The sequence below is a fragment of the Hylobates moloch genome, unplaced genomic scaffold (assembly GCF_009828535.3).
Source record: "Hylobates moloch isolate HMO894 unplaced genomic scaffold, HMol_V3 SCAFFOLD_2, whole genome shotgun sequence".
Taxonomy (NCBI): Eukaryota; Metazoa; Chordata; class Mammalia; order Primates; family Hylobatidae; genus Hylobates; species Hylobates moloch.
In genome coordinates, this window is record NW_026652277.1 from 27061876 (window position 1) to 27088639 (window position 26764).

A 26764-nucleotide genomic window follows, 5' to 3' on the forward strand; every position below is an offset into this window, starting at 1 on the left:
GTTTTGAAGAAAAATATCATTTCCCAAGGGTCTTTGCAGATGAAAATGTATGACTTGTTCACACACTGATGGCTTCTTCCTATACCATGAAAGAAAAGGCTATCTTACTTAGTGCTCAAAATGTTACAGCATTTTACCTAATTTTAGCTAACTTTGTATACAGTAAGCTCCCATATAATGATTAATTCTTGAGATTGTTTTGTACATTGTTAACCCATTTATGCCAGAGGTTGCAAATTTTTTTGGTGAAAAATCAGACCTGGTGATGACCTTGAACAGTAGGATATAAATAACTCCTACAAGCTGAGCGTTGCAATAATGGAACACTAGGCATAAGTGGGTTAAGTCAGAAAATGTGGAAGGTCTGAATTGTTGTCTTACTTGCAAGCTAACAAATTAACCAGCAATTGTTGTACATGTATATTCTGAGAGAAGATAGGAAGCCCTCTGCATCAGAGAAACAATTTATTATTCACAGCAAAAAAACTGGATATCCAACAAATTCACAGATTCACAAGACTATGAACAGCCTGTTCCATCAAACTTGATGTGTGCTACTAAATCTTCACTCTACAAATCTCTAATCTCAAACTGTCTTCCTTAATCCCTAGGTTTTTCTAACATCATTATTCTAAAGTATATTGATAGGTGATCTCTGTAAACACAAAGCTTTTAAAATTAAGGTTGGTCTTTTTTTTTAAAGGAAAGATTATTATTTTAAACTGCTTTGTTAAATAATGGTGCTAAATTATTTGTAGTAAATTAGAATCCAGGATTGAGATAATCCATTATCTCAATCATGATCTCAATAGGCAGTAAATGTCTGTTTACCCCATATGTAAATAATGAATTATCTCAATCCTACAGAGACTTTTGCTTTGAAAAACAGATTTATTTTGATAAAACATTAATTTGACATACACCCCAATTTCCCTTCAGGGTCAAAGAAACCAAAAAATACATATCCATAATTGTTTATAGTTCAAAACCAGTTTGGACTAAACAAAATTACCTGACATAAAAACTCAGCTCGGCAACTATAACAGTTAATGTAACCTCCATACCTACAAAAAATGAAAGTAGTAATGTTTATTACAGTTCACACATTGGCACTTGAAATGAAAACATTTATCCCATCACAGAAAATACGTGCTACATAGAGTTGAGAAGAGAAGCAATTATTTTAATTTCTATTGTACCTCAGAGGGGACTTTAGGAGGTAATTTATCTTTCACTGAGTATGGCTCTTTGTATAGATAATGTGTGCATACATATATTTAGGTTACGTACATATGTATAAGTACACATATCTAATATAGTATTTAGCTCAGTTTGGTATTTTATAGAGGTATATTTGGTATTAGAGTTTAAATTGTCTCAAGGAGCTTTTAGACCTTGATTTTTTTCATATCATAAAATGAGCTACAAGACCCTTTAACTGAGCAGTAATGAAAGTAGCCAGTTTTATATAAATAGCATTTATTATTTTATGATCATTTTATTTAGTTTGTTATGTGTAGATGTTTTCCCCACTAGAATTTAAGTGGTATGAAGGGAGGGATCTTGTTTGTCTTGCACAGCATTGTATTCCCACTAACTCTCAATAAATACTGGTTCAATGAATGAATGGACAGATAAGCAAGTGTGCTAACAAGTAAGCTATTAGGATTGTACATTTTAATCCCATTAGTAGATATGTGGTGACTATCATTTTTCTATTTTGCATATCATGCTTTTTGTAAGATTATATGACTATAGATTTTAGTGATTAAGGAAAAGAAAAGGGAAAACACTAAAAGAAAAGGCCTTAAAGTCAGAAGACCTGGTTTTAAATCCCAGTCGCTCCATGTGAGGTCTTCAGTTTCCTCCTTTATAAAACACAGATGATAATGAGATGTCCTTCAAGTCTACAGTGGATCTGAAGGGAGGGCTATTGTTTTCTGTGAGACCAAGAAGAATGTAACTGACATGGCCATGAATCTGCACAAAACAGAATGCACTGTGTTTACATGGGGACATTGCACAGTCACAAAGAGAAATTACACTAAAAGGCTTCAGAGAGGTAATTATAAAGTTTTGGTGGCAACCAATGTGGCTCCTCGTGGTTTGGACATTCCTGTAGTTGACCTGGTGATTCAAAGTTCTCCTCCTCAGGATATTGAGTCCTATATCCATCTCTCTGGATGCATGGATAAAGCTGGAAAGACAGGGGTTTGTATATGTTTTTATCAACCAAGAGAAAGAGGTCAACTAAGACGTGGAACAAAAAACAGGAATTACTTTTAAATGTGTAGGTGTTCCTTCTACAATGGATCTAGTTAAATTTAAAAGCATGGATGCCATAAGATCTCTGGCTTCCATTTCTTATGCTGCTGTTGATTTTTTTCCAACCATCAGCTCAGATACTGATAGAAGAGAAAGGGGCGATGGATGCATTGGCTGCAGCTTTAGCCCACGTTTCTGGTGTATCAAGCTTTGAACCACGATCTTTAATCAACCCTGATAAGGGGTTTGTGATCATGACTCTGGAAAGCCTAGAGGAAATACAGGATGTCAGCCGTGCTTGGAAAGAACTTAGAAAGCTAAATAGTAATGCAGTGTCTCAGATTACCAGAGTGTGCCTCCTGAAAGGAAATAGGGGTGTTTGCTTTGATATTCCTCCAATTGAGTCAAAGGTTACAGGCAGAGTGGCATGATTCTGGCTGGATACTCTCAGTGCCAGCTAAATTACCTGAAATTAAAGAATATTATGATGGAAACATCTTCTAATTCCAGACAGAGGAATGGCTGGTCAGGCCAGTCAGGTGGTTGATCTGGCGGTTGGTCAGGTAGAGAGAGTCGACAAGGCAGTCGCTCAGGAAGTCGACAAGATGGTAGAAGATGAAGTGGAATAGAAATAGATCAAGAAGTGGGGGCCACAAATGGAGTTTTGACTGAGTATTTGATAGTTAATTTACCAGTGTGAGCTTACCTATTTACCTAATCATGTACATTATGGATCAAAAATTAGGTCATCGTTGTTGAGGTATGTGTCTGCTATTTGCAAAGAAGTTGATCATATTTTTTTAAAAAAGTATTTCACAAGAATGGTTGTAAACAAACCTACTTATCCAGTTACACCTTTGAATAAAAAAAAACCTCCTTTTATTGTCTTTTTTTTTTTTTTAAAAAAAAAAAAAAAAAAAAAAAGGAAAGAAAAAAGCCCTGGCTGAGGGAGAAGTCTATTTAGATGGTTGGAAGCCTTAGAATTTTATTTTTGGTTTACGATACCTAGGTTTAAGTCCAGACCCAGCACTTACTAGCAATGTGATTTGGATTAAATTACTTCACCTTTTTGGACCATGGTTTCTTCTTAATGTTTTGAGTATTAAACAAGTTAGTACATATAAAGCACTTAGAACAATGTCTGGCATATAGTATGCATTCAGTAATGTTACATGTTAATATCAAGTTATTCAGTTTTCTTTTAGTTCAAAACATATAAACAAAACATTAACAAAATATATTATCAAAGACTTCTAGTTGGTGGTATATTCCTCTTATGTATATTTGGTGTATATTCTGGTTTATACATATAGGTGTATAATTCATATTATCCACATATGTGTATAAAGCTACATAATATATATGGTTTATATGTATGTATATAAACATGTATGCATTTGCAAGAGAGCAATATGAAAAACAAAAACATTTGAGGCAAAATACATCATACGGTAAAAAAAAGTAAATTGAAAAACTTTTGGATCCAACCTTTCTTGATGATAAAAGAATATAATTACTCTTTCAAAAGATCTTCACTTTTAAGTAGTTGATAGTTGAAGCTTGGGTTATTTGCTTTGCTATTTCTGTTGGCTTAGTATTTCTTTCAACATGTATCCTTTATAATACATTCATGCAATAATCCTGTTAGGAAGTACAGTATTCCTGAAAACTCAGTATAGTATCAGTTTCTGTAGTTTGGAGGTTTCTTGCTTTCTGGTCCAAAGTTTTGTAATGTCAGTTTTATGAGGTAGTCAATCAACAACTTACTGGAAAATAAAAGTTGAAGGCTTATTTTCTTAAGCATAAGTCATCTTTCCAAGGTAGTTAGCGGGCACATATCCTTTCTGCCCTTGAGCTTCAGCTAACCACCACTCTTTATTGCCACTTAGGTCACAAAACCTAAGTATATGAACTCTCTGGTATTCCTGAAGGCTGAGTTCATGGTCACTCCGTGCTTGAAAAGCATGAACTGCATAGAAAATCTAGACAAAGAAACAAAAGACATTATTGGAATTGGAACCTAAATATTAAGAGAAACATAATAAAAGTTTCCAAGCTTTTAGAAGCAATGCTAAAGTTTTTTTGTTTTGCCAAATTCACATTGTCCAACTCCTTCTATTGGATATATTTTGCTAAAATACAACCCAGGTGAGAATGGAGTGAAACAGGTATTCTTCTTATTCTGTTAGGAGGAGTATACATTGTCCATGCTTGAAGGCAACTTGGCAGTTTCTATTAAAAGATTTTTAATAATGTTAAAATGTTAATTCCTTGTGAATCAAAATAGCTTGAAGAATCTCTTCTACGGAAACATTGTCAGAAATTTTTGCCTAACAATGTTACTGGATTACCCATAGGAATGGTGAAAAGTGGGAGAGTAGTAGGAATAACACTAGAAGTTTTATAGTTAAATTCCAGACCCTCATACTAAGGAAATTTGTAGTCATTAAAAACGGTGCAGGCCGGGCGCGGTGGCTCACGCCTGTAATTCCAGTACTTTGGGAGGCCGAGGCAGGCGGATCACGAGGTCAGGAGTACAAGACCAGCATGACCGACATGGTGAAACCCCGTCTCTACTAAAAAATACAAAAATTAGCTGGGTGTTGTGGTGTGCACCTGTAATCCCAGCTACTCAGGAGGCTGAGGCAGGAGAATAGCTTGAACCAGGGAGGCGGTGGTTGCAGTGAGCGAGATCATGCCACTGCACTCCAGCCTGGGCAACAGAGTGAGACTCTGTCTCCAAAAAAAAAAAAAACACAAAACAACAACAAAAACGATGCTTTCTTTGACTAATAACATGGGAAACACTTATGATAAAATAGTAAACCTTAAAAAGAACATAAAATTAGATGTACAATATAAGTCTAATATTGTTATTGTTTCTTTGAATGGTACAATTATAGCTGATTTTCATTTTTACTTCCTTGTTCCCTTCTTTATTTCCCAAACCTTTATAATGACAATGTATTAAATTTATAATTTTAAAAATTATTTTATGACCTAGAATAATACAATATTTCAGTCAAAAGAATTTTTCTCTGACCTCAAAAGAACACTTTATAAAGTGCGTAAGAAGCCCCAAAATAAGTGTTTAGTTATTCTTCCAATAAAATCATAAGATTGATAATAAAAATGTTTAGTTATGGCCACAAAATTAAGCAATTGGCTTAGTTTATTCCCATTCATTTATTTAAGCAACATTTATTCTCATTCATTTATTTAATGAAAATTTTTCAAGTACCTACTAAGTGCCGGTTATTATTTTATTGGAGAACTTACAACTCAGCTAGGAAAAGAAAATGCCAGTGAACAAAACAAAACACACCAAAACAGCAACAACTCTACATACAGATGATGCATCAGCTAATGGTGAGCTGGATTTTGAAAGAAGTTATCTTTCATAAATGACAAAGCTGACAAAAGGCGTGAATATGTCATATTTGAAGGTACGGAGATGAATACATGAAAACAACATATAGGAAAAGACAAGCAGATTAACTCTCAAACTTGAGGTTCAATAGATAAGGGAAACTATGAGAAATAAGATGACTTAATTACTTCATTAAGCAGGAAAAGAGAATGGATAGTGTGGAAAGGAGACTATAGCTGAAGCTGAAGTTGTTATTTAAATATTAAACTGTTATTTAACTTTTGATGAAACTTTGATTCCATTGATTGGTATATTGATTTATCAACTAATATGAGCTGCTCCCCAAGGAAAGAACCACATTGCTATGGTCTGAATGTTTGTTTCCCCTCAAAGTTTGTGTGTTGAAAGCCTAATCCACAAGGTAATGCTATTAAGAGGTAGGGCCTTTGAGAGGTGATTAGCCTTCAACTTCCTGAATGGGGTTGGTTTCTTTTTAAAAGAAGCCCAAAAGAGACTCTTCACCCCTTCCACCGTGTGAGGGCCCAACGAGAAGGTGCCATCTATGAACCAGAAAGTTGCCCCTCAGCAAACACCACATAAACTGGTGCCTCGATCTCGGACTTCCAGCCTCCACAACTGTAAGAAATAAATTTCTGTTGTATATAAGCCAACCAGTTTATGGTGTTTTGTTACAGCAGCCCAAATGTGCTAAGAGACACATTTAAACTTTTCTCCATTGACCACATTATGATACAAAGTAGGAATTCAGATATTTATTGATTTGACCTGAAAATTAGTAGGAGTATTCAAATATTTATTGAAAGGCATGGATATCATATAAGACATCATCTTGTATCATAAAAGATACATACAAGAGATTGATGAACATGGTCAAATTATTACATAATTTTTTTAAATAAAGAAGAAAATTAAAAATACTATAAATTCTTTAGCAATGGAGTGTTAGCAATAATAAACACCTTTTACAGAGCGCATGGCAGCTATATGTTAAATGTGCTTTGTCCTCAACAACCCTATGAGTTATGTCTTACAGAAGAAACATATTTTTAATTATACAGCTAATTGGTGCTGCTATGACCAATATCTTCTAACTTCAAATCCTGTGCTTGGTCCATTTCTCATAATGCTTTAGAGACCAAACTCTTGTTCTAGCAAGTATGTACAAAGTGTATTCTTGTGGAGAGGGACTGGAGTTTCTAGTATATTGCAGATGGTGTTGTTTTGTTGTTTAGAAAGTGAAAACATTGAATAAATCCACAGGAACAGAATGGAAGATGTGGTTTGCAAAAGTATTCGGGAATGTAATATACTATAATATATCTGAAACATCTGTAAGAGCCTGCATTAGTGGTTGGTAATCATCTTTTATAATTTTTATAAATAATAGGTAATGCTTCACCAATGCAACTATAGATTTTTTAGCAGGTTAGATTGCCTACTAATAGAACATTTCTAAATATTTGTGGTAGTTTTTCACCTTAGCAGAATTCTCTCAAGCGAAATATAAACTCTTCCATCTAGATCTGTTGGTATGAAATTATAGTTTATATTCTAAATATTAAAATACATTCTCATGAAATTGTAAATTTAAAGTACAAAATTATATGCTTTCAATGCTTTAGATAATCATGACCCAAAATTTATTTAGGATGAGCACTTTTTAGTTTTTATATAATTTACGTTAAATGGGGGCATATATTATATACTCAAAATGGAAGTAAGCTGCTTTTAAAGAGACAGCAGTCTATTTTCAGTCTCTTTTTTAAGTCTCCTTTTTAGTATTTTTAGTCTCCTTAATGTTAGACTACAAGTTATACATTTTTGACCTGTCATGCATTTAAGAACTGAAAGATTTCTCATTATCTTCAACATTTTAATTGTTTTAGTCTTTATGTTTCTAACCTTGAATGCTAATATGTTTTGGTCCGGGCACATTAATTACAATGTTGTTAATTTGAGCCATAATCACCTAATCTTCTTCTGTTTTTCCTTAGCACTTTTAAAAATGTATTTTATTGATTGCTTCTTTCTACTCTATAAAGCTCTGACTCATTTTATGTGCAGTATTCTGTGAATACAACTCAGTTTTCTACCACATTTACTTTTTTTATAACACTGTATTATTGACCCATACCTAGTTTATTACCCACTGCTTATAACCACCAGATCTTTCCCTGTGGTAACATTCCCAGTTTGGCATTCCCTTATTCTATATTTGTGCATTTGATTTTTCCTTCCTCAGTGACCCACACTACCTGACTTCACTGAGTATCATTTTATTTTTATCCCAATTCTCCAATTAACAGCCACAAAAGTCATAATATATGTTAATCTTCTTTTCTAAAACTAAAAGGTACAGAATCAGCATTTATGGTATATCATATGTATCTCTGGAAACCAAGATAGTTGTATTGCATGAAAAATGCTCATTATTCTCTCTCACCCTTCAGGAGCAAGCTTTCATGTTCTTCACTTAACAATTATATGTTTTAATCACATGAGCAATTTTGATGAAGAAAAAAATTTTAAGTAAAGTCAAGCAAAACAAAACAAAACAAAACCCACCCAAGTGCTATTAGTATCTTCTTTTCCTTCCTCCCATCTTCCTCTCTTCCTTTCTTCCTTCTTTCCTTCCTTCCATTTTTGGTTGTTGAAAGTGGTTTCTGGCTAATTGCCAACAAGAAAAAGGAGTAAGGACTCCTTGTCCGACCAGAACAAGAAATTTAATTCTGCCAATGACCATGAGCTGGGAAGAGAACCCCCAGTTTCAGAAGCAATACAACCAGCAAACACCTAGATTGCAGCTACGTGAGATCTTAAGCAGGGCACCCAGTTAACCGTGCTTGGACTCCTGACAACAGTCCCTGAGAAATATGTTTGTATTGTTTTAAGCCACCAAGTTTGTGATAATTTGTTATACAGCATGGAACACTAATGCAGAGCATGCCATTACTATTTGATGGACAAAAGGAGAGAATACATTAGAATGGGAAGGCATATTTACGTGAATGCTTTTGTTACATTCTTTGATATAGCAAAAAACAAAATGAAGAACTTAAAAACTAAGACCTTTGGTATAAATCAGTACTGCCAGGTTGTGACTATCCACTAGCTCATCCCCATTATTCAAAAAAGGCTCCAGAACATAATTTGGGGGAACTTTTTTGTAGCAATCTCTCTTCTTACTTGAGGAGGAGAATGGATAAGCAAGTTAAACCTCTACACAGTGATTTCTAACATTTTAGATAAAATTTTCTTTTAAAAGTCTGTTTAAAATGATAAACTTCTTTTACCACAGATGTGTACATATGCAAATAAGCATAATATTTCCAATGTATTTGAGGAGACTCATTAAATCCTCCCAAAACTCATTCATAGACCACTTCAGGTCTTCGCGTCCAGGTTAAAAATTCAGCTCTAGTATAAAAATCACGGAGCCACAAGAATCTAAGTTTGAAATTGCCTATATGTGAATGATCTTTAGGGCCCCAAAGGACCCCCTGAGTATGAGGTAGAGGCCACCAGTCCTTTTTGTCAGAGTCCACTAGACCCATCAATAAAACCAGGCTACATCCTACAACACCCCTTGGAAACATGCTGTAGCAATTCCGGAGGAAATAAAAAAAGTGCTACCACAGTAGGAAGGGAGAGGGAAATAAATGATAACCAAAAGTGGCATCCAATTAAGCCAGTACAAGTTTCAGCTGATGTTCCTGATAATAAAATAAAATCAAGAACAAAAGTCTAAATAGCCACACAGAAAATTGCTTTGTATGATACCACAAATGTGAAATATTACAATATGTACTGTATTCTCACTGTTGGTAAAGAAGATATAATTTTCTTCCACTTTCGACCACATTACAGGGATCTCTATAATGTATATTGACTTATACTATCACATCACAAATACAGAAGTTAATCACTTTCTTCTGCCCACAATTTCTAAAAGCCAACAGAATAGAAACATCAGCCCTGGGGCAAGGATTAGGGACCTAATATACTCCTTTCTCTCTGTTTTCAATATTATGCATTACAGGGGGAGTCTGGAAACCACTGGCCCATGTGCATCTATTGGCTGGAGTTAAGACATTAAGGGAGGTATTTCTATGCAGCCTTTTCTTCTCTTCTCCCTTGTACTGAAGTTTCCAACAGGTGCATCCTCTTCCTCATCTTGTAGTAAGTTTGTTGGGACAGACTTTGTCCATGCACAGGGTTCACCTTCAGTTTGAGTTAGATAATTTCTACTCTGAGGGAAAGTATCAGGGATTCCATGTGCTACAGATCCAAGATGCATCTTCAATCCAGTTTTATTAGTAATAATGCTTATATATGCTTATATTTATATTCCTGATGCTATGCCTATTTTGAATTGGTGCCAAATGCAGAGGAAAAAGAAAGCAAATAACAATTTATGAAGATATGCCATTAATATATTTTTTGTTTTGAAATACTATCTCATTTTTTTCCTCTCTTGGTAATGGAAATCTCTAATGGACGTAATTCACATTATATATATTGATTGGATTGCTTGGAGAAAATTGCTTTGAAGTACCAGCTAGTAGGAACTAAATGCAGTCTCATACTACAAACACCAGGCAGAAAGTCCATGTGAGGTGCTTAGTCCGAAGTCCCTGTAGAGCCAAGTAAGAACAAGAACTCAACATCAAGCCAGCTTTAGAGTGTGTTGATAAATTTGGCCCTCAGATTTCTGTCCATCTAAGTTATTGGGACAAGGCAAAGTCTGACAGGACATTTAATTAGGTACATAGATTTCGCTGATAAAAATTCATTAGTTAGCATTATAATATGTCTTTTAGAAACTGAATAAACAACAGAGTGAACAAGTAATAGAGAAATAGTGTTTTGAAACGTCAAGACAGAAGGGTAATAAGAACAAATAGTAATGTCCAGACAAGTTAAGAGTCAGTTATAACCAGGGGAAAATATTTGCAAATTATATACCTGATTAAAAAAAAACTTGCACTCAGGTTTATAAAGAACTCTTACAATGGGAAAATAAGAAGGAAAATGACCCAGTTTTTTTTAAATAGGCAAATATTTGAATAGACATTCACCAAAGGAAATAAAAGAATGGCAAATGAGCACATGAAAAAATGTTCAATAGCATTAATCATTAGAGAAATGCAAATTAAAACCCCAAAGAGATACCACCTCATACCCACAAGATGGCTATAATTAAAAAGACAAATAATAACTAGTGTTGACAAGGACGTGAAGAAACTGCAACCCATAACCCTCATACTTTGCTGGTAGGAATCTAAAATGGTGCGCCCACCTTGGATTACAATTTGGCAGTTTCTTAAAAATTTAAACATACATTTAAAAAACCAATAAGAAATTACACTTCTGGGTATCTACTCAAGAGAAATTAAATCCACAACAAAGACTTGCACACAAATATTCGTAGCAGCATAATTCATAATAGCCCCAAACTAGAAGTTACCCAAATGACCATCAACTGGTGAGTGGATTAACAAAATATACCCACAGAATGGAATATTAGTAGGCGATAAAAAGCAACAAAGTACATATACATACTACAACATGGAGGACTCTCAATAAATTTTGCTAAGTGAAAAAAAGCAGCCGTAAAAACACCACATATTGTACAATTTTGTTTATACAAAAGATACAGAAAAGACAAATGTATGGAGACAGAAAGTAGGTTAGTGGTTCCCTGGGGTTGGGGTGGGAAAGAGGAGGGACTACAAATGGGTGCAAAGGATTTTTTGGAGTGAAAGAAATGTTTTAAAATTGGATTAAAGTGATGGTTGCACAACTTTGTAAATATACTAAACTTGTACAACTTTGTAATACATGCTAACAGTCATGGATTGTACACTTAAAAATGGGTTAATTATATGACATGAATATAAGATATTGATAAGCTGCTTTTGAAAACAAAAACACCAAACCAAAAAAAATAAAAAAAAAGTCATGAATTGGACAGCAATCAATAACTGTTAATGAAAGAAACTGAATAGATACCATACTTTTGAAGGTCAGTATGGCAATGTCTATAAAGACTTTAAATGTATATACCTTTGACCCTCTAATATTTTAGGAATTTGTTTTACACTTATATACTCATATAAATGCACAAAAATCAATGGACAAGGCCCTTCCTTGAAATATTGTTTGAAATTTTTTAAAAGCCCAAAACATTCTATGTATCTATTATTAGGGTGATAGTCACATAAATTATATACATAAAATTAAATACTGTGTAGAGCTTTTTAAGGAATAAGATAGCTATTTAGGTTTAATTGTGTCTAAGATATATTGTTACATGGAAAAAAAACCCTATATACCATATATGATATGTTTCCCACTGGTATAAATGTGTTTGTATATGCACAGAATATACAAAGGATATACCCAAGCATTGTCTCTGAAGCACAGAACAAGGGGAGAAGGGACTAAAAACCATTACTTTTATTATTATTTTTTTTTTTAAAGACAGGATCTCCCTCTGTTGCCCAGGCTGGAGTGCAGTGGCATGATCACGGCTCACTGCAGCCTCAACCGCCCCGGCTCGTGCAATTCTCCCACTCCAGCCTCTCCAGTAGCTGGGACTACAGATGTGGGCGACCACTCTTGGCTAATTTTTTTTATTTTTAGTAGAGATGAGGTCTTGCTATGTTACCCAGGCTGGCCTCAAACTCAGCTCAAGCAATCCTCCCACCTCAGCCTCACAAAATGCTGGGATTACAGGCATGAGCCACCAAGCCCAGCTTACTTTTAAGTTATGTATGCTTTTCTACTATTTTAACTTCTCTATCTATCTATCATCTATCTATCTATCATCTATCTATCTATCTATCTATCTATCTATCTATCTATCTACACATATACATATACATAACCTCTATAAAAATAAATTTAAATAAATTATTAATACAACACTAAAGAAAAAGCAAGGCAAATAAATAAAGGAATTAGACGGTCACCACTGGGGAATGAACCATTAAGTATACTGAAACTTTCTGATATTGCAAAAACAAGCCCTGCACTATAATTAACTTAACGTTTTGCAAAAAGATTGTACCAGTAGCCTTTGCATTAGTGCAGTGAGGGAAATATAGCTCTTAGAAGTTTCAGTATAGACCAGTCTGACCAATATGGTGAAACCCTGCTAAACTCTACTAAAAATACAAAAATTAGCCAGGCGTGGTGATGTGTGCCTGTAGTCCCAGCTACTTGGGAGGCTGAGACAGGAGAATTGCTTGAATCCGGGAGGTGGAGGTTACAGTGAGCCGAGATCGCGCCACTGCACTCCAGCCTGGGCGACAGAGTGAGACTCCATCTCAAAAAAAAAAAAAAAAAAAAAAGAAAGAAAAAGTTTCCATATATAGTGTGTGGTATCACACATGAGATTAAAACTGGCCAATTACTAGACAGCTCAATGAAGATTATGCTCTTAGAGGAATCATGGACAATTTCCCGCATGCTATTGATGGCAGCAATCTGTTCAGTATTGAACTACTTTTCTTTGATGGGGGAGTATAAAAAGACACTTTGCTGTAAGTATGTAACAGCAGGGTAATAGTAATAGCTCCTATTTATTGTGTGTCTACTTTGTGCTGGCTACTTCACATACACACTTTATCTCTAATCCTTTGCTTCATTTAAGGAAACAGGCTCAGGGAATTAAACTCCTTACAAAAAGGTCCACTGTGCTAATAGAGCCAGGTCTCCTTGATGTCAAAGCTGGTACTTTTCCACCAAGTGTTACAGTAATATAGAGTACAGTAGAGAGGTACTCTTTCATGATTTGAACAACCACATATTTTTACATCAAATTTTTACCTGTTCGTCTACTTCTTGAAAACTGTCAACATCAGTACCATTTGTTTCAAACTTTCCACATGTGCCACTAAGAGATGAGCTGCTATCACCAATGCTGCTTTCTGAGGTGCCTGTGACACTGTCACTAGCTGGCCGTGAAGACACGAAGAGGCTGATGTTCTCAAAATCATCGTCACAGAACCTGTTCACAGCATCCACTTTCTGCATTTTTGCTGGATTGTAGGGTTTTAGGAAGGAGGAATAAACATACCCTTTCACATCTGGATAGGAAATAAAAAGAAAGAACCAAGTTCATGGGTATACTCTTCCCAAACATGTGCTCAGAGAAGCACATGGAGGTCGCTCAGAAAATCTCAGTTTAAAGAAGAGTGGTAGTTCTGGGGAAAAACTCACTTCCTGTGTCCACAAGCCATCTGCTTGTACTCCCCAGTGGATCTTTCTGTTCTATCACAGCCACCAACTCTCCTTCCAGAAGATTGATGTCATATTCTTGTGTAGCATTGCACTTGCGCTTAGCTTGATAGAGTTCCTCTGCACTATATGTGGATAGAAGTTTGGAGCGATGAATGTCAGTTTGATGTGGCATTTCTGGCTGGGAGAAATAAGGAGAGGTTTTGATTTAGACAGATACATAATAAAATCCTCATGGAGTTGGTAAATATTTTTTCCCTGAAGATTTTTTAAACGTAGGAGTCATATATTTTTAAAGGATTATTTCAAGGTGCAGGCATAGAGCAGGCTATTATTGTAAAGTACCCAGCTAAGTTATTCAGTGAAAAATGTCTCTAGTAAGCACAGGAGGGCAGTGTTGTAGAGAAGAAAAAACAAGAATAAGAAGGCAGAGGTTCTAATCCCTCCAGGATGTTGCACAGCCATTTTAAACTCTTTGCCATTCTGTAGACAACCCCTTGCATATTAAGCACTTGATAAATAATATTCAATTAAGTAAATTGTACATGTGCATGTCTTTATCTGGGAAATATCATCAGCAAATTAGACAAGAATCAAGAGGCTTATACTCCCCCCTCAGCTCGGGCCCTAAGAGACTTTGAGAAACCCACTTATCTCTGGGGCCTGGTATGCCTTATGTAGAAAAGGAAAGGGATGGACTATATGATTTATCTTCATAAAATCTTACTCAATGAATATTTATTGAGTGCCTCCTACCTTGTGACAAGCACCATTTTGGTCATTTTAGGCACTTTGGGGATACATCATGTACAAAGTAGAAAAAAAATCCATGATCTTATGGAGCTTATGGTATATAGGATAGAAATGTACAAGAAATTCTACACATACGTAAATTATAGGATATTAGAATGAGATAAGTGATCTGGACAATAATATGATACTACGACTTGGATAAGGCAAAGAGGTAAAAGTTATCATTGTCGTAAATGCTGCCAAACTCACCAGAATCTGCACAGGCTTCTTCTTTTCAAAACTGAGTTTCCTCTCAATAAAGGTGACACTGTTTTCTTTCACACAATTCAAATTTTGGATCTCTTCTAGTACTTGATTCTGAATCTCAGAAATGCTTGAAACCAACAGTGGCACCTATAGGTAGAAATAATATGGCATTGTTTCCAGACACCTAGATAATCATATCAGGTGTTAAATGTATTGAGTTGTGATGAACAGTTGAGGAACTGTATGATAGCTCCATTGTGAAAAGTTAGGGCAACTTTAGAACTTCTGGATAAATATAGTCTAATTTATTGTCTCTAGAAACCCCACAAACATGATAGGTTTTTTTTTTTTTAAGTTTCAAGCCAAATAAAAGAACAGAAGAGAAAAAATAGCGATGAAGTCTTGGAAGAAAAGCTCAGGAGCTCATGGCAGTAGGTACCTCCCTTGTGGTGGGGTAGGATGGTGGCAAGGGAAAGCAGCTAAAAGAAAGAGCACTGATTAAGAGCCTGTGCTGGTTTTGAAACAAATTCTTCAACAATGCTTCCTACAAAGAAATGGAGTTTACATCCTTACCCCTCAAAAACTGGGTAAGCCTGGCATAGTGGCTCATGCCTGTAATCACAGCCAATAGGGAGGCTGAGGTAAGAGGACTGCTTGTGCCCAAGAATTTGAGACCAGCCTGGGCAATGCAGCAAGACCCTGTCTCTAAAAAATTTTTAAATCTTAGCCAGGCATGGTAGTACATGCCTGTAGTTCAGCTAATCAGGAAGCTGAGGCCAGAAGATCACTTGAGCCCTGGAGTTCAAGACCAGCCTGGGCAACTAGTCACTACTAAAAAAAAAAAAAATTTTTTCAGGCTGGAGTGCAGAGGCATGATTTTGGCTCACTGCAACCTCCGACTCCCTGGTTCAAGTGATTCTCCTGCCTCAGCCTCCCGAGTAGCTGGGATTATAGCCACGCGTCACCATGCCCGGCTAATTATTTTTTGTATTTTTAGTAGAGACGGGGTTTCACCATGTTGGCCAGGATGGTGTCCATCTCCTGACCTCATGATCCGCCCGCCTCGGCCTCCCAAAGTGCTGGAATCACAGGCATAAGCCATCGCACCTGGCCTGCTACTAAAAATTACAAAATAATAATAATAATAAATAAATAAAATTAGCCGGGTGAGGTGGTGTGTGCCTGTAATCCCAGCTACTCTGGAGGCTGAGGCAGGAGGACTGCTTGGACCTGGGAAGTTGAGGCTGCAGTGAGCTCTGTGATCACACCATGACACTCCAGCCTGGGTGACAGAGTGAGATCCTGTCTCAAAAACAACAACAACAACAACAACAAAACAGCTTTCTTGCTCTCTGGCTTCCAAACGGATTCGATCAATCCATCAATAAGGAGCACCTGTAGGAAATTAGAATGGGGGAAGAAAATGAGATCAGGATATTTATTTCCTAATTTTGCTTTCGGTAGTATTGACAGAAACACACAGCTCCTATCAAGTCACCCTCTCCACACACCTCTCTCTCTACACATTGCTATGATTGCTCCCTCCCCATATTTCTTTGAACCTAGATGTTGTTGTACCCCAAACCCCTATTCCTGCCCAGGGGAAGGCACTATTTCTAAAGGTTTTCCTGTGCCATACTCACATTTTTGTAAATAGTTATTAAAGTTTCCTCCAAATGCCTAACTTGAATGCATTATGTTTTTCCTACTGGAATCATGACTAACACACAAATCACATACTTTACACGCTTAATGTGAACTCAACCAAATCTATGCTATAACTGTATTGAAGGGGGTATAGAAAGAGTGTGTATGACTATAGCAGATGTGGGGGTATAGAGAGAAGAGAGAGCTAAATCCTCATTTTTCACTGTGGAATGTATTATACCTAAAGTGTATTAATAATGAAATGACAACACAAGAGTCTTATTTTTAAATATGAAGGTAAATACCAAGAGAATCATCTAAAAGAGTTGGAAAGTCGTTACCACTGAGGCAGGAGAAATGGAATAAAGGGAGCGAAGGACAAATGTTTTTCGTCATCAAACCTGAATAAGTACTTGAATATTTATGTGTATGCATAACTCTAATAAAAATGAAAATTAAAAATAGAGCTTTGAATTCTTCAAAAAAATAGAATTACCATATGATTCAGCAATCCCACTGGGGGTATATATCCAAAATAATTGAGAGCAGGATCTTGAAGAGATATTTGCACACCTATGGTCATTGCAGCATTATTCACAATAGCCAAGAGATAGACACAACCCAAATGATCACTGACATATGAGTAGATAAACAAAATGTGTTTTAGGTTTTTTTTTGTTTTTGTTTTTGTTTTTTTTGAGACGGAGTTTCACTCTTGTTACCCAGGCTGGAGTGCAATAGTGCAATCTCGGCTCACTGCAACCTCCGCCTCCCAGGTTCAGGTGATCCTCCAGCCTCAGCCTCCCGAGTAGCTGGGATTACAGGCATGTGCCATCATACCCGGCTAGTTTTTGTATTTTTAGTAGAGACGAGGTTTTGCCATGTTGGCCAGGCTGGTCTTGAACTCTTGGCCTCAAGTGATCTGCCTGCCTCAGACTCCCAAAGTGCTGGGATTACAGGCATGAGCCACCATATCCAGCCCAAAATGTGGTTTTTATATATAATGAAATATTCACATTTAAAAATGAAAGAAATCTTATCACATGCTATAACATGAATGAATCTTGAGGACATTATATTAAGTAAAATAAGGCAGTCACAGAGACAAATGCTGTATGATTCCATTTACATGAGGTATTTAAAGTAGTCAAATTTGTAGAAACAGAAAATAGAATGATGGTTGCCAGGGACTTGGGGGAGGGGAGTATGGAGACTTGTTTAATGAGAACAGTTTCAGTTTTGCAAGATGAAAATGTTTTCGAGAGCTATTACACAACAATATAAGTATACTTAACACTACTGAAATGTATACCTAAAAAATCTTATAATGGCAAATTGTGGCTTTTTTATACAATTAAAAATTTAAAAATTATATACATTATTAGTCTCATTTTAATTCATATGAGAAAATTTAAACAGAAGGATACATTAATTTATGCAATGTAATACAGCAATGAGCAGGTATTAAAACAAGGTACTCTAGTGTTCTCTAATCACTATTCAATTCTGCCTTTCAGAAATACATATAGTTATGCAAGATGTGTTACCACTGGGTAAGCTGTGTGAGGGTTGTACAGGATCTCCGTATTACTTCTTACCACTGCATGTGAATCTCTAAGTATCACAAAATAAAAAGTTTAAATATACATAGTACATATAAAATAAAGAATAAGATCATTTTAATGAGGATAACTTCTCCAAAATGCCTTTTACTTTAAGACACTAGTAATTTCTCAAAAACAAAGCATCTCTATGCTCTTGTTCGGCTATGGACTGCAATGTGAAAGATACTCAGATAATTTAAAATAGAAACTGAAAATGCCTTTAAAAATCACATGATTCAAAGTGGGGATCAAAGATACCTAAAATAACATGTCTTTTCTGACTAGTAAATTCCTGCCAAAGCTCAACTTTTTTCTGAACTTATGAACCCACCTTCTACCATCACCTCAGAATGAAATTATCGAAATAATTTGCAAATTAAATGTGTTTCATTGAGAAAGTAGTAACAAGAGATTATTTTTAATAAATAGTGTTGGAGCAACTGGAAAGTCATTTGGAAAAAGATAAAATTAAATCCATATTTTACAACATGAACCGGGATAAAATCTACATGGATTGATTATTTAAATAAAAAAATATGAAACCCTAAATATACTAGAGGAAACACTGCTGAATTTATTTGGAGCCTCAAAATATGGAAGTCCTTTATAAGGTTCAAAATCTAGAAGTCACAAAATGAAATTAATAAATTTGACTGCATTTTTTAAAAACACAAACATTAGCATGAAAAAAAATCACAAATGAAGTCAAAGATGAAGGTAAACTTGGAAAAAGTAGTCTCAATTTTTACCTCAACAAAAGGCTCATCTCCCTAGCACATACATTACTGCTAGAAATTAAGGAGAAAAATACCAAGAACCCAAAGAAAAAGGAGTAAAACACATGAACAACTAACTCACAGGAAGATAAATAGCCCTCACATGTGAAGAGTCTCAATCTCACTAATACTTAAAGAAATGCGAATTAACATTACACTTGAAACCTATTAGATTGGCAAAAATCCAGAGAAACCAGCTTTCTTACGTGTTACAAGTGGGAATCCAAAATGGTACATAGTTAAGTAGGGAATCTGGCAATATCTAGCAAAATTACACGTCTTTACCCTTTGACACAGAGATCCCACTTCTATCATTTCTATAAATCTGTCCTACAGATACATCTGCCCACGTATCATGACCCCAGCATTATTTGCAATAGAAAAACGTTGGAAATAGATCAAATACTCATCAACAGGAACAGGTTAATACACAAAAGAATACATATTGTATGATTCTATTTATATGAAGTACAAAACAGGTCAAACAATCTATGGTAATACAGGTTAGAAAAATGGTTACCTTTAGGCGCCTGGGAATGGTCATGAGTGATCTTTATGGGGAACTGGAAAGGGCTTATATCTTGATCTGCGTGGTAGTTACACAGATGTATATATACAAATATTGATTGAGATGTGCAGTTGAGACTGGTGCAGTTTAATGTATATAAGTTATTACTTCAATTTAATAAGTTTTAAAACAGAGTGCTGATCAGGGAAATACAAATAAAAACCACAATGAGATACCACTTCACACTCATTAGGATAGCTATAACAATAATAATAATAATAATAATGATAAAGAGGTGTGGAGAAATTGAAGCTCTCAATCAATACTGCTGAGAAGGTAAAATAGTGCAGCCACTTTGGAAAACAGTCTGGTAGTTTTTCAAAAGGTTAAACATAGAGTTAACATATGATCCAGAAATTCCACTCCTAGGTATATAGAGTAATCAACAGAAATGAGAACATATATCCACTAAAAACTTGAATGTTTACAGAAGCATTATTAATAACAGCCAAAAAATGGAAATAACCCAAATGCCCATCAACTGACGAATGAATAAGTAAAGTGTGGTATATCCATACAATGGAATGTTATTTGGTGATAAAATGAATGAAATAATGAAACATGCTAGGAACGAATAAACCTTGAAATGTTATGCTAAATAGAAGAAGCCAGTCACAAAGAACCATGTACTGTATGATTTCATTTATACAAAATGTCCAGAATGGGCAAATCTGTATAGGCAGAAAGTAAATTGATAGTTGCCTAGAGCTGGGGAGGTTGGGAAAAAATGTGGATGGGTACAGGGTTCCTTTACGGGGCTATGACAATGTTCTAAAATTGGTTGTGGCAATGGTTGCACAACTCTTGTGAATATACTAAAAACAATTAAATTGTATACTTTAAATAGGTGGAATGTATGGTATATAAATTATATCACAATAAAGTTATTTTAAAAATAGGGGACTGATTATACATTATTATACAGCCATGCAGTAAGTTACTATAAAGCTGTAAAAAGAATGAGGAAGCTCAGGCTGGGTGCAGTGTCTCACGCCTGTAATCCCAGCACTTTGGAAGGCCGAGGCGGTTGCATCACCTGAGGTCAGAAGTTCGAGACCAGCCTGACCAAAATGGAGAAACCCCGTCTCTACTAAAAACACAAAAATTAGCTGGGTGTGGTGGCACATGCCTGTAATCCCAGCTACTTAGGAGGCTGAAGCAGGAGAATCGCTTGAACCCGGGAGGTGGAGGTTGCAGTGAGCCGAGATTGGGCCTTCGCACTCCAGCCTGGGTAACAAAAGTGAAACTCCATCCCCCACCCCCCCCCCAAAAAAAAGAATGAGGAAGCTCTCCATGTACTATTACAGATGCATTATCAGAATATATTGTTAAAGAGCAAGTGCAGAATGGTATATATAATATGATGTTTTTTGCTTTTAAGAAATAAAAATATATATTTGCATTTATTGTTACTGGCATGAGAAAGCACTAAATGCATAAAAATAAACTAATAAAAATGGGGATGAGAGTGGGGAATGGGATGCTAGAGGAACAGGTATGAGTGTGAGACTGATTATACATTTACACAGTTTTGGCTTTTGAACCCTGTAAACATAGCCCTTGTTTATTCAATTTAATTTAATTCAAAGTATAAGTTAAAAGTTAATTAATGCACAATAGAAAATAAAGTAGGGACAATTATTTATGCTCCAGGTGTTACCCATTTAATAGCTATCCATCTCATTCAGATGAGAACTAGTGTACTTGAAATGTAGGGCCAAGAAACCAAGCTGATTTTTAAAAAGTTGATATAAGTTGGAAATATCTTTCTTCCTCATCAGGAAAATAATTATAAAATTATATCCTAATGGGAGGCGAAGCTACACACACACACACACACACACACACACACACAACCAGGCTTCTCTTTCTTGCGGAAGAATGAAATCAAAACAAAGCATGGTTTGAACGTTATCCTGTGTCTTTCATTATGCCAAGGTGGTCTTCTTTTTAGAGCCACATCTTAGTCACAGTTAACATCTAAGAACTATTGATCAGAAAAAAATACAAAATATAAATTGTTGATAAGCTTCAATGTTTCATCAGGCAGGTGGAGCAAGGCTGAAAGGTGTTTGGTATTTGAAAAGGAATCTCCAAAAAAGAATTACAAATGTGTAAGCCACAGTAAACCTGAACTAGGAGGCCCTGTTTGAGTTTCCCATGGATAAGACAGATAAGGAGCAGGAGACTATCTGACTGGTTTTAGTTAAAATAAATACACACACACCACACGGCACACATGTGCACACTCTGAACAGGGCTTTCGTATGGGTGTGGTTTCTAGCAGATCCAGTAGGCCAAGGTAGCTAGCTGGGTGTTGGTGCTGTGCTTACCGGCACAAGTGTGGAGTAAGCCTGCTGTGCCATGAGCATCAGGTCCTTAAGGAGGGTAATGAAGCTGCACAGACAGTTCAACAGAATCTTCCGAGCAGCCTGGTTGAATGCCTGGAGCTCCTCCACAAGCTGGGCATTGAGGGCCTCATACTCCTTTTTGGCCAAGTCTGACTCCTCTCCTGCTGATCGCTGCAGGTAGCTGTTGCAATCCAGCAGTTTGTCATAGCGTTTCTGGATGAGCTTGTGAGGCCCTGGGAATAAGGACAGCAGGGCTGACAAGGGGGTCAGGATGAGTCTCTGTAAGTGAGATGCCTGCCAAAAGAAGAAATGAGCCCATTTCAGAGAGAGGATCAGCCCATACCTTGTCCAGTGCTGCTATCCATAGGCTTACCTTTTCCCCCACGAGAAGCACAAAAGAAAACAGGAAAGCACCTACCCAGATTAAAAGAGGATCTGATCATTTTTGTGTCTGGCTAAACCTATTCAAAGACTTAAAACAGGAGCTCTAGGTTGTAACATTGAACCTAAAAAGTGAGCAGGAAGAGGAATACAAAAGTTACAGCCTGCTCACCCAAAATATAACTCCACCTTTTTCTCTACGGTCTTTGATTTTGTCATTGTCATCTCCTTCAACACTTTTTCATTCCCCTCCTTTCTCATCCCAGAGCCAGCACTTGAGGGTAGGGGGGAATCTCTAGCCTTTGACCACCAAGACTGTGTAAAAGATTCACCATATCGCTCCCACCTTTTGCTGGCAGCAAAAGGAATATAGTTCATCCCACAGGAGACTGTACCCTATTCTTCACATATCAGCCCCAAATCCCTGGCTACCCTTGAGGCTTATGTTTGATAGTGGAATTATATCCCCTATACAGATAGTAATCCCTTAATAAAGGTATTTTAATCTTGACACAGAAATGACCACAGAGTTGTAACTTGTTTTATTTTTAATTAATTAATTAATTTTGAGACAGGGTCTCACTCTGTCGCCCAGGCTGGAGTGCAGTGGCACTTTCTCAGCTCACTGCAGCCTCTGCTCAAGCCATCCTCCCACCTTAGCCTCCCGAATAGCTAGGACTACAGGAATGTCTCACCATGCTTGGTTAATTTTTAAAATTTTTGGTAGAGATATGGTCTCACTCTATTGCCCAAGATGGTCTTGAACACTTAGGCTCAAGCAATCCTCTCACCTTGGCCTACACGTTCTGTTTTAAATACATTAAAGGATTAAGCTGATGCTGTTTCTGTGTCTTAAATTGTTTACATTTTTTGGCCTGAATCATTGAAAATGAGCTTCACAGAACTGCCCAACTTCATGACATAACCTGATCATCCTAGATTTAATTTCTTCTATTTCTCTTCTGTTTTAAATTTGCTGACTGCCCTACTTTACCCTTTATCATATATGCTTATATGATATTTTATGATAATTTGGAAATAGGTTTCTCTTTTGTAACCCAAAAGCTATCCTAGGGAATCAGTATCTGAGCAGCAGCTTGTATAAATTAACTTAAATGGCCCCTGGTAAGTTGGTCTGAACTCATGGGAAATCTAGGGGAGAGGGAAACCAATCTCTTATTGGCACCAGCAATAGCCAACACAAATTAAATTTGATGTCTAGCTTATGAGATAATCAATATACACCTACAGACTGTTTAGTGAGTCCCTTGATAAACAAAGAATCTATTTACTGTATCTGGGATAAATTACTATGTTTGTGACATGACTGGATTCTACAGGTAATCTAATCACAGTAATATATATATAGTATATATATATCCAGTATATATATATAGTATATATATATATCCAGTATATATATAGAGTATATATATATCCAGTATGTATATAGAGTATATATATCCAGTGACTCATAGACACAAAATGATTCACCTTTACATAGGAATTGTTGTTAGAACAAATAAGAATTAGACTCTAATATTTTGTCCTAAAAAAGTGTAGATATGTATCACTCATGGTTAGATAAGAATAACTGCTCTACCTTTAGATAGATTTTGAGTTCTTAATATTTGATTTTTAAAAAGAGTTCTATATATGTTATCCATAAAAGTTACTTTTATATTGAGCCTTCTCACAATTTTTTTAACTTAGCCTAATTAATCATCTTGTGGTTTTATGCAAGGTAGGCAGGACACTTCTGTCTTCTTTCTATCAAAGTCTGGAGCATGCTTGCTGAGGGAGAAGCTACGTACCACACTTTCAGGTGATAACTCAATAAATATATATTAACTTAATGTATTGGAACTAAGCTAAAGAGCAGACCTTTAAAGACTTTTCTAGAATGCATGCTGTCTATAATTAAATGCAGAAAATACATAAAGAACTAGCCACACCTTTTCCATTAAACATATACTGTAAAAACATCTATCTATCTATCTATCTATCTATCTATCTATCTATCTAATCATCACCATCATCTGTCTGTATTCATCCATCCATCCATCCATCCATTCATCTGTCGTTGACCTGTTTCTCTATCATATTAGCTCAGATGTAAGCCTGACTTTCCATTCCCCAGTGCCAGAAAAGCAAAATGCTCCTGCCTGGTTTTTCTACTAGATTGGGGGCTGTATGACTTCCTAGGGTTTGGAATTATGTGAGGCTCTTCATTGGTTTTCACAACGTCTTGATGTGAGGGGATGTTACTGAGATTTTGAGCCTGGTGGGCCAAAAATGCTAAACATCCTCCAACAAAAGGGCCACTCCATGAAGATTTGTCTTACCCAAAATGTCTACAATGCCAACACGAAAATGCCACTTTCAAGATGATCAGTCTATCTTCTATATAATTCTTGAAATACTACTATGAAATAATAATACCTATAGAAACACAAGGCACTAAATTAAAATTAATATTACCCAGGGTAAATTACTACTAAAATGTGTTATTGGCTCAAGCATGTTTTTATGATTCCCAAGATATATTTTATAGAACTCTTACAAAATAAATGTTTCACTGTGGAACAAAATAAATAACATATGACTGTTAAATAAAAGTCTTTCTCATTAGGAAGGCTTTGCCTTCCAGTGTATAGTGTGTTAATAAGTGTCATATCCTCAGCGAGTAACTTTGCTCTTTCTGTAAGGACTCAAGGTATTTCCAGAGACTTGTTTAAGAAAAGCATAGCTCACTTGACCCCAGGAGTTTGCGACCAGCCTGGGCAACATGGTGAAACCCTGCCTCTACAAAAAATGCAAAAAATCTTCTAGGTGTGGTGGTGTGCCCCTATAGTTCCAGCTACTTGAGAGGCTGAGGAGCGAGGATTGCTTAAGCCCAAGAGGCAGAGGTTTCAGTGAGCTGAGATTGTTCCACTGCACTCCAGCCTGGGCAACAGAGCCAGATCCTGTCCCAGAAAAAAGAAAAAGAAAAGCAAAGCTTTCTAACTTAATAAATTCTTAATATTTCACATGCAGACAAAAACTAAATATTAATTTTAAAAGCTGCACTGACACTGGCTACCCTTAGAAACACAAACTGTGGTCCTCTTAAATTTCCATCATAGTAAAATACTCACTAATCCACTTTAAAAATATTAAATGATTTTAAAAATCCCCTGTTTAAATCTACTAATTTTGACATTAATATTTGCTTTAGTGCATGTTTTATTTCTGACTCGAGGAAAAAAAAACCGAAAAGCAGCTTTCCTTTCAACCTCACTATTTAATTTGCATTTATCTGTGAATATAAATAACTTACAAAGTCATGACATGAATTTAAGGCATTACTTAGGGTCTCAGAATAGCCCATCTCATCGTCTGTGTTGTATGAAATCTCCTGAAGGTCCATTACACCCTGCAGAGCCAGGGGCATGGCATCCTGAAACCCAAGAACAAAGTTACAAAAAAGGCAAGTTTTGAGGTCAGTATAATTAACATATCCCAAATGTGGACTTCATCAGCATAACCCTTAATTACCACTGAGAGGCTACTTAGAAAGGAAGAACAAACATTTTATAAATCCTCTGTACAATCAGGTTGTTTCTAAGAATATATTTCCTTACATTTTCCTTATGTCTCTTTCTCATAGTACTCTGTATATGACCCTCTTTGATTAAACAGTCCATCTTAAATTCCCTCATTAGCTATTCTTTAGCTTGCAATTCTTACAAATTCCTTATTTTAAAAATCACTGATCTTTGATTTAAATTCATCAGTTTTCCTTAGAAAATTTAATGCTCTCTTTAAGAGAAGATGCTTACATTTTTTGTTGAATCTATTAGTGGAAATAGAAGACTTTCCGGTAGATGTTCCCAAGAGACATTTACTCCTTGAAAGATACGTAAAGGACAGGGTTCCCACTACTCTCTGGCTGTTATAACTGTTTTTGGTTTTCTTTTCACAGAAGGCAGCATTTTAGGAAGAAAATAGCAAACCGGATTGTAAAGTAGGCTTTGTATCAGATAATAAATAAGAACAGAAAGGTACATGTACATGGAAACTTGTCTCCAAATCAATCTGATATTTTATCTAAGACTGCAAACATCTGCTTCCAGAAACAGATATCTAAGATATCCAAGAGAAAAACTTCTGGAATATAGAAGGGGACCATTTAATAACTGATTTACATGTAACACTACTAACTTTCTATGTCTCATGGTCATAGCCATTGTCAAGGTGGCATGAAGGACACTGTTTCCTCTTTATGAGATCCATTAGAAGAAACCTCTGACTGGTTTTTCTACTGAGCATAATCATACTGTACTCCAATTAGTTGGCTGAAATCAGTGATTCTCAAAGGGTCAGGACAACCTCTTATGGGACTGGAAATTTCTGGGAGCATTTCTGTTTTCTAACATAATCTCATGGTAGCATTTCCATATTGTAGTTAATAGGATTTTGTCGTTCAATTTATTTTCCTTTATATTGATTTTTATACTTATTTTAGGTGCTAGAAAGAGGTGTATTAGTACAAACAA

The 26764-nt window shown here is 36.0% G+C and overlaps 1 protein-coding gene and 1 pseudogene across 1 annotated transcript in view; one reads left to right on the forward strand and one right to left on the reverse strand.

The window, feature by feature from the left end:
* Positions 1-86: 86 nt before the first annotated feature.
* Positions 87-2937, forward strand: LOC116476401 (ATP-dependent RNA helicase DDX50-like; annotated as a pseudogene).
* The window catches only part of ARHGEF38 (Rho guanine nucleotide exchange factor 38), a 141971-nt gene continuing 116258 nt past the window's right edge, over positions 1052-26764 (reverse strand). Inside the window, exons 9-14 of the mRNA XM_032163596.2 lie at positions 25546-25665; positions 21828-22139; positions 14903-15046; positions 13883-14081; positions 13490-13749; positions 1052-4247 (exon numbers count right to left, since the gene is read on the reverse strand). Coding sequence (XP_032019487.1) covers positions 4062-4247; positions 13490-13749; positions 13883-14081; positions 14903-15046; positions 21828-22139; positions 25546-25665 — 1221 coding nt within the window. The 3' untranslated portion in view covers positions 1052-4061. The remainder of the gene's footprint in view (positions 4248-13489; positions 13750-13882; positions 14082-14902; positions 15047-21827; positions 22140-25545; positions 25666-26764) is intronic.